Source organism: Fulmarus glacialis, unplaced genomic scaffold, assembly GCF_000690835.1.
Source record: "Fulmarus glacialis isolate BGI_N327 unplaced genomic scaffold, ASM69083v1 scaffold18631, whole genome shotgun sequence".
Taxonomy (NCBI): domain Eukaryota; kingdom Metazoa; phylum Chordata; class Aves; order Procellariiformes; family Procellariidae; genus Fulmarus; species Fulmarus glacialis.
This window is the reverse complement of record NW_009194882.1, coordinates 10,010-18,375: the sequence shown is the minus strand read 5'-3', so window position 1 is coordinate 18,375 and position 8,366 is coordinate 10,010. Positions and strand designations below refer to the sequence as shown.

Here is an 8,366-nt window from a genome sequence, read left to right as displayed (position 1 = left end):
CATATGTAAATATATAATATATATTATAAGTATAAAAATGCAGTAATATTTTGCTCACTATCTGTTTATGTGTGCAGGCATGAAGCAGCTATCACTAGAAACAAATGGAATGTTCTGTAATGGAAGGGAGCCCTCAGAGTATCTGAAGTGTTCTGTTTTAGCATGCCATCTGGTACACGTGATTATGAAATGCTTAATCCTAATGAATATAAGTGTAGAGTGATGTGGCAGCCTCCACTCACTAAGTTTCTATTTTAATACAGTGCCTCATGTTTTTTGGGGAGAAGAGAATGGTCCTATTTTTAAAAATGTCTTTATTATGAAGAAATGGGACTCTTCCTTCAATATGTTTAATCCTCCTTTTATACAAAACATTTTATTGTCTTTTCTACAGATGAAGTATTTAGAGGACATGAGCCTGGGCAAGCTACAAATAGATCTGTATCAGCAGCAGATGTTGTCTTATATGGGGTTAATCTAGTTCTGCCTCTAATGTCCCAGGATCTGCTGAAGGTAAGTATATTTTTACACATAGTTGCTATAATATGAAAGCTTTATAGTAATGTATTTCCAGAATTCATTCCTATATGCATTCCACCCTCATAAGCTGAGTTTTCTAGGCTTTTAAAAATGCAAGTAACTGTTCCATAGTTCTAGATACTGTTTGAAAAGAAATATTGTAAGCTGAGAAAATGTATATTTGAAGGGCATAAACAAACTTATTTCTTCTAAAACTACGTCCGTGCAGGTCAACAGTTAGCAAAACCTGAAATGTGGCTTGTGGAATCCTTTTTCTGATAGTGTCAGAAATGTGATAGGAACCATAAACAGTGATATTAGTTTAAAAAGAAAAAAAATCTGGGAGCAAGTAGTAACTCTAATTATTTTCACAATACAGCTGGCTTTCGTATCATAGACAGCAGCAGCTTGTCAGTAGAACAGTAAAATATGAAACAATGGAATGGCAGCATTTCATTGGGTTGCACTGTGTTAATGTTCTACTTTGAATCAGGGGTACACTTCTGAAGTGTATATCAGTTGTCCCCTCTTAACATGCTTTCTCCTCTGGTAGCCCTCGCTGAGCATGAGAGCTACATCCATTTTAGATAAAACTGACTCAAAGGATGTACCGTACCCTAGGACCCCCTCTATTGTGTCCAAGGCTTTTACCCCACAGGACTAGACTTGCTCATGTCTGAAGTAAAACTCCTTGAATTTGTACAGAGCAGATACCAGACTCCCACCATCAACTGTTGAACTTCAGCAATCTTTTTTATTGTACCACAGTGTTTGCTAATAAAGTTGTAGCCGTTCTAATGACTTTGAAGTTATCTACTAAAATTGTCTTTTCTTCTTCATGATGTACAGATGGAAATCATGTCAGAATAGCGTTATGTGATTGATTCTAAAATTACCATGTTTTTCTTTTGACAGTTTCCATCCCTGTGTAATCAATATTACAAATTAATCACTTTCATCTGTGAGATATTCCCTGAGAAAATTCCACAACTTCCGGAAGACCTCTTTAAGAGCCTAATGTACTCACTGGAATTAGGGATGTCATCGTATCCTTTATAGAGCCTGGGAGTGTTTAAAAATCTGAGTTGCTTTTATAAGGACCTGTTAAAATTTGGTTTTATTTTTCTTTGCATTTTTTCCCTTTTCTATCAATTTCTGTATCTATAATTATATATCGGTAATCGACTCTGCTCTCTGGTGATTGAGAGTTTCACTGTAGTGTCTATTGAGATTCTAGTATTAGCTGAATTTCCTCTGATCGTGTTGCTTGAATGCAGCCTTTAAGTGGTTTAGCATGTAAGTTTTTTCTGGCAGCCATTCCTGCCTCCTCTATTACTTCACTTCAGAGTGTGTAACTTCATAAGCCTTCAGCTGGTATCCCAAAGCCATTCCTGAATTAGTTTCTCAGCTGGTAATACAAAACACTGCTGCTGTTCTACTGGGCTGGCTCCAGAGCATTTCCTGTCAGGGTGCCAATGGGCTCTCCCTCTTATAATGGGAGTACCATTTTCACTAATCTGTGGCACGTGTCAGAAACAGATGAGCTTGACCATAAGGGACTCTTTCTGAAAATGTTATGTCAGAGAGGCTTATGTTACCTTAGGGCATGTAGCTAATAAAAGAAGGCATCAGAGTTGGAATTCTTTTTTTCCCCTTTTTCTGTTTTTGTTTTTTTTTTTTTTTTTTAATTTAATTTTTTTTTTAACAGCTTTATAGTAAGAAGAAATCTTGGAACATACAAGCATTTAAAATATTTTCTAGTGACACCACTGGGAAGTTTCACTACAACTTAATTGAAATCTGACTTTGATTCTTTAACGCCCATTATCAGAATGAGTTCAGAGGTTTGCCAGCTCTGTCTGGAGGCTATAACACCGTTAGCAGAACAGTGTGCAAAAGCACAAGAAACAGATTCAACCCTTTTTCTAGCAACAAGGCACTTTCTTAAGGTAAGGCATGTGTGTTTCGTGTTACTTTGATTGTTTGCATACAGGTAGCATCAAGAGGCCAAACAGTGATGATATCTGACCGGGTTAACCAGGATCACACATATAGTAAGAAAACAGCCTGTTACCTAAAACTCTGGCAGTTTAAGAAGAAAGAGCATGGAGGACTGGAAACATTGGACTAGAGTACAAGGGAGGATGGAGGCGTAGACGCAGGAGATCACTTATTACCAATCAACAAAAGACCTGAGCCTCTCAGAATGCAATTTATCCATGCTCTGAACACAAGCTCTAGAATGAACCTGATTGACAATTTTAGCAGTTAGGGTTACTGCGAAAGCTGTGAAATAGAAAGCTTCCAGAATTGTGTGAACTGGAGGCTGGGTAGAGTACTAAAACAAGAGGCAGAAAAAAGAGCATAGTTGGGAACTAGAAAGAAAATCCTGTAATTTATTCAATGTATCCAATAAATTATGTGTTTTCTTAATCTAGTATCATATTTAGTACTTTCCTTTTAGGACCATCCACTCTATCTCATTGAATTTTGGAGTGACCTGGTAGCAGCTAGGTTCCTGCTAACTGGGAACAAAGTAATTGGGGAACTTGTGTGCTTGTCTTCTGATTTTGTAAAGACTTCAGTTTTCCTTAAGACATCTTTTCTTACCAAACTGACATTTGAACTTCTGCTCATTAAAAGCATACATCAGGCAAGCTGAGAGAATGAGAAACACCTTAAATAATTTTGTCTTTATATTTCTTTTAAGTTAACATAGCTTTCTGCCTTTTCTAAATTTCTACTTAAAATTATAATACCGTTCTTATTAAACTCTTCCCTGTTTGGCTTTCTGTGAGCTGTAGGAGTCTCCAAGACTTGAGGAAAAAGTTCCCTGTTTTATTCTGGAAGAGCAAAGGCTTTTTTCATTATTTCTCTGCCATTTTCTTTTGGAGAAAAATAGAAGAGATGTCATTTCTTTCTGAAGAACACATACAAATCAACAACAGGTTTCAGTGCTTTGAGATGTGAATTTGTACTGTTAAGCCAAGGCTCGACTTCTAAAAGAACTTGGCTTTCCAATTACTGATACCTGAATTTAAAAAAGAAAAAAAAAAGGCAACAAAACAAACAACAAACTTGGATGTTTGTAAATACATGTTCATTATTATTATCAGAAGTGAAGATGTTTCAAACGTTGGTAAAGTAGAAAGTTAAGTTTTACACTTCCGTAACTACTTCTGTTTTGTGATTTCAGATGGTCTTTGATATGCTGGTACTTCAGAAGCACAATACAGAAATGACAACTGCAGCAGGTGAAGCATTCTACACATTAGTGTGTTTGCATCAGGTACGGCATTTAGACACATCGTGAAAACCAGTCATTTGTTAAAGGAGCGTGGTTAGTTACCATGCGTGTGGCAAATCACAGAGTTGTTCAGGTTGGAAGGGACCCTCAGGAGGTCTGTAGTCCAACCTCTTGCCCAAAGTGGGGTCAACACTGAATTCAGATTAGGTCGCTCAGGACTTTTTCCAACTGTGTCCAACCTCCAAGATGGATATTCCAAAGCCTCTCTGAGCGGCCTGTTGAATGCTTTATTATCCTTATAATTCATGTGCTTTCAGCACCTGCCAGACAGTCAGGTTGGTAAAGCGTTATTTACCCTTGGTAAATCTATGCTGGCTGTTCTCAATCCCTTTCTCTTTCACATGCCCAGAGATAGCTTCCAGGAGTACTTGCTTCATTATTTTCTTAGTCATTCAAAGATGATAGCGAGCAGCCTTGTAATGACATGAGCCAGCTTTCTGAACTCTTGGATGGATTCTGTCAGGTCTCTTGAGCTTGTATGCATCAAGATTTCTCAAGAGATACTTGGGTTGATCCTCTTTACTCCTGGTAGTTACTCTCCTCCTTGAACCCTGTCTCTGGTCATAAAGGTCTGGGAAAACCTGTCAGTGAAGACTAAGGCAAAGAAAGCATTGAGTATTTCAGCCTTATCTTTTGTCTGTTATCACTAAATCACCTGCTCCATTCAGCAGCAGGACCCACACTTTCCCTGTTCCTTCTTTTACTGTTAATGTACTGGTAGAAGCTGCTCTTGTTGTCCCTGATGTCCCTTTCCAAATTCAGCTTTAGCTGAACTTCACTTTTCTGTCATTGTTCTTGTCCAGACAATGTTTCTGTTTTCCTCCTTCCTCCCTGCTTCTACCTCCTGCATGTGTCCTCCTTGCACTGGAGTTCAGTCATGAACTCCCTGTTTAGCTAGGTCGGAGTCCTGATGTGTTTATGTTGTTTTCCTCAGTATCTGGACAGGCCATTCTTGTGCTTGGAAGAGGTTGTCCTTAAAGACCTGTCAGCTCTCCTGAGCTCCTTTCGTCTTCAGAGCTTTCTCCCACAGGATTCCACCCACCAGCCTCCTGAATAAGCTGAAATCTGCTCTCGTGATGTCCAGGGTCTGTACTTGGCTGCTTTCTTTCCTCACTCTCTTAAGGATCCTGTACTCCATTATTTCATGATCACTGTAGCCAAGGCTGCTATTAATTACCACATCCCTGACCAGTTCTTCCTAGCTGTGAGTAGCAGATGCAGAGTCACCCCTGGGTGGCCCATCTGGCATTTGAGCAAATGTCAGGGAGATAATCTCTTGTAAGCCTGATCTGGGAACTTCCTCAAGTTGCTTGAAGATGACTTGGTCCACTACTTGCCCTGTTTTGGTGATTTGTAACAAGATCCCACCATGATGTCATCTTTACCACCTCTCCTCTGATCGTGACCCATAAGCACTCAACTAGATTATTGCCCAGTCCATAGAAAAGCACCCTTTCACATAAATGGCAATATTCTGTCTTCTCCTTCCCTAAATAGCTTCCCTAAAGAGCTGTCCATCGGAGCACTCCAGTCATGCCACCTGTCCCACCACATCGTAGTGCCTGCAGTGATGTCGCAACTCTGCATCTGCACAGGGAGCTCTAGCTCTTCCTGTTTGTTTCCAAAGCTGAATGCATTTCTCCACAGGCATTTGAGGTTGGCCTCCGTTCAACCTGTTTCATCCGTCCTGATGAGCACTCTTAAACCCATCACCCTTCCTTGCATTCTTACTACTCTTGGTGTCTGTCTCCTCACTTACCTACAAGCTGTTACCACCATTCCCCAATGTGCTCTTTAAAGCCATTCCTGCCTGGCTGGCAAGCCTTTGGCAAAGATGTTCCTAAGCCACTTCGTCATATGGCTCCTCTCCCTTGTTATCAGCCCTCATTCCTCAGAGAGGGACTCATGATCATGTAAGACAAAAAGACCCTGTGACACCAGCCACAGGTGGTAACTTCATGTTGTGTCTACCCCCACCCAAGCCCTTCACCAGTAGAATTGGCTCCCATGTCCTTCACTCTTGCTCCCAGAGTTCAGCAGTCACTCTGGACTTGCTCTAGGTGCCCCTTGGGAGTGTCATTGGTGGCCGTGTGGCTGAACAAGCAGTGATAGACTGAGGGCCGAGGATGATCCTCAGCAGTCTGTCCATAGTAACAGCCCAGATCCTGGCCCCTGTCTCATCCGCTGCCGCACAAGCTTCCATAGTCTCTGCTAAGTCCCCTCCAGGAGCTGTGATGCTGCGTACCAGGTAGCCAGGTTGCCACAGCAGCTGAGCCAGGCGCCTGTTACAGTCAGTTTGCTGCTTTTCTCAAAACTCTCACTGGTTCTTTCGCTGTCCTTTTAGTCATGTTTAACATATTTCTTTGTCTTCTGTTTCTGTCCAAGTAAGCGTGAGAATAAGTGGGAGACTCTTAGAAAGGAATCTAAGCTCCCTGTCCCAGGGAAGGGAATCTAGAGAAGGGAAAACCTGTGGGAGGAGATGGTTGGTACGGCACGCCAAACGTGGAACAGGCATGAAGAAAGACAAGTGCGGTTTGCAGGAGTAAGCCTATGCTAAGTAAGAGCCAGAAAGCACTTTGAAGGGTGTTCCTTAAAGTTTTCTTCTTACTCTGCACTGCAAAGCGCTGTACCTAACTCTAAAGGCTTCTTTAGCCTTACTAAAAAACCTGGTCTGATTGAAGGACTTTATCTGGTTTAGAGGTAGGTGAAAGGCTGCAGGTCCATAGTTGCTTCTGGCACCCTAGTCAGTGAAACTGGGTAACAGGTGGAGTGGTACTGATAGTTTTCTGTCACAGCCTTGGTTCTAGATTTTGTCCTGATGAGAGAAGTTGTATATATTGTATCTTTTCTTTTTCAAGTTAATAAGATTCTTGTTTATTTAACAGGCTGAATATTCAGAGCTAGTTGAAACATTGCTATCAACTCAACAAGATCCAGTAATTTACCAGCGGTTAGCAGATGCCTTCAACAAGCTTACTGCAAGCAGCACTCCTCCTACACTGGACCGTAAGCAGAAGATGGCCTTCTTAAAGAGTTTAGAAGAATTTATGGCAAATGTTGGTGGACTTCTCTGTGTAAAATAAACCACAAAACTCTATGCCTAATTTAGACCCTTTCTGCAAAATGCACTGAGAAACGCTGAATGCTGACTAAATCTTGTACCTGTCTCTGGGTTCTTTGCAGCCATCTCAGATTCTAGAGAGCCTGGAAGTTTGAACATAACACAATGGAATAGGAGAGGTCAACTTTGAATCAGCTTCTGCTATTACGTGTTAGCTGCAATCTGTCATACTTGTGCGAGAGAATGAACAGAAAATCTGAATTTAAATTTTTTCCATATATGTGCAAACAGATATGGGCACAATGAAAAATAAATTCAGTGCCTTTTCCCCCCACTGGTTTAAAATATGAGTGGCCAGATAAACATTCAGATTTCTTTTCTACCCAAAATCATGTTAGAGTGTGGTGCAGATACATACAAAGCTCTAAACAGTTTAGCTGATTTTAAGCTTTATTTTTCCTCTCTTAAAGTTTGAGTTTGTGTTCCAATGGGGAAGAAAAACCAAATGGTATTTTAACTTGTGTTTAGTTCTGGTTTTCTACATCAACCTGACATTGCATGTTTAATGCAGTGCAGGTCTTTACATTATGTTCTGCTGCCTAAAGTTCAGAAGAAAAAAGGTGTATATTTTTGTTCCCCTAAAATGAACTTTAGGAACTGTAGCCATTTCATTGCCTTAATTTAAAAGAAAAAAAAAAAGTTCATATACTTTAGATAAGAAATTTAAGGCAAGATTTGACTCTTCAGAGTTGGTTTAGGATGTTGGCATTAAGCTGCTGTGTACCTGTTGCAGCCCTTCATGTTGATGTGTCATTTTGGAATGAGTGTCTAATGCAAGGTTCATGTGTAGTTTTACTTTCAGTATCTGTTTTGGTTCATACCTGGGTTGCACGCAACTGCGATGTATTTCTACACTGAACTGTTTGCTTAAGCAATAACAACTCAAAAGATGTAAATTACTGGCAAACTTTTTAAAGTTGGGGCATTACCTGAAAGAATTATGCTAGACAGGGGCATCAAACCCTTTTACTCCAGGGCCATATTTGTTTGACTCGAGTTGAGAAAGGTAATTGGGATGTGTAGTTTTGCTGAATCTAACTCCACTTCTGCAGAGCGCTCCCAGCTGCTCTGCTCTTGCTCAGTTTTTTATATCAGCACTTTAGCTATTACGATAGCAGAATATAGTGCCCTGACTATAGTGGACCAACAAGGGAGAGCAGCATACGAATACAAAAGCAAGGCCTGCTTTGTCTCCAGTCATGAGCCAGAGAAAACTGAAGCAAACACAAATGCTGCATGTCTAGTAAAACTGATTTTTGTGGAAATACATGGAGGCAGAAGTGGGCCCATGTGTTTAAGACCTCTGCTAGATTATGCTGTTGAATATTTCCCATGTGTTTTTAAAATTTATATAAAATGTACAGTATACACCTTTACATGGCTATGTATAGCATCATGTTTGCAACTCTGTGCTGTTCT

General features: G+C 40.3%; 1 protein-coding gene across 1 annotated transcript; it reads left to right on the top strand.

Annotated features, from left to right (window-relative positions):
• The first annotated feature begins 357 nt into the window (after nt 1-357).
• Nucleotides 358-7,381, top strand: LOC104084183 (exportin-4-like). The gene is made up of 5 exons (XM_009587924.1): nt 358-513; nt 1,435-1,565; nt 2,351-2,468; nt 3,716-3,808; nt 6,712-7,381. Exons 1-5 carry the CDS (start codon nt 493-495, stop codon nt 6,907-6,909), a joined length of 561 nt encoding a protein of 186 aa, XP_009586219.1. The 5' UTR covers nt 358-492; the 3' UTR covers nt 6,910-7,381.
• Nucleotides 7,382-8,366: the final 985 nt, after the last annotated feature.

What these genes read in the sequence shown, in the direction of transcription:
- LOC104084183 (XM_009587924.1), top strand. Translation starts at nt 493, where the DNA reads ATGTCCCAGGATCTGCTGAAG. An exon ending in TGTCCCAGGATCTGCTGAAG is followed by an intron (nt 514 to 1,434) that starts GTAAGTATATTT and finishes TTCTTTTGACAG; the next exon opens with TTTCCATCCCTGTGTAATCA. An exon ending in CAACAAGGCACTTTCTTAAG is followed by an intron (nt 2,469 to 3,715) that starts GTAAGGCATGTG and finishes TTGTGATTTCAG; the next exon opens with ATGGTCTTTGATATGCTGGT.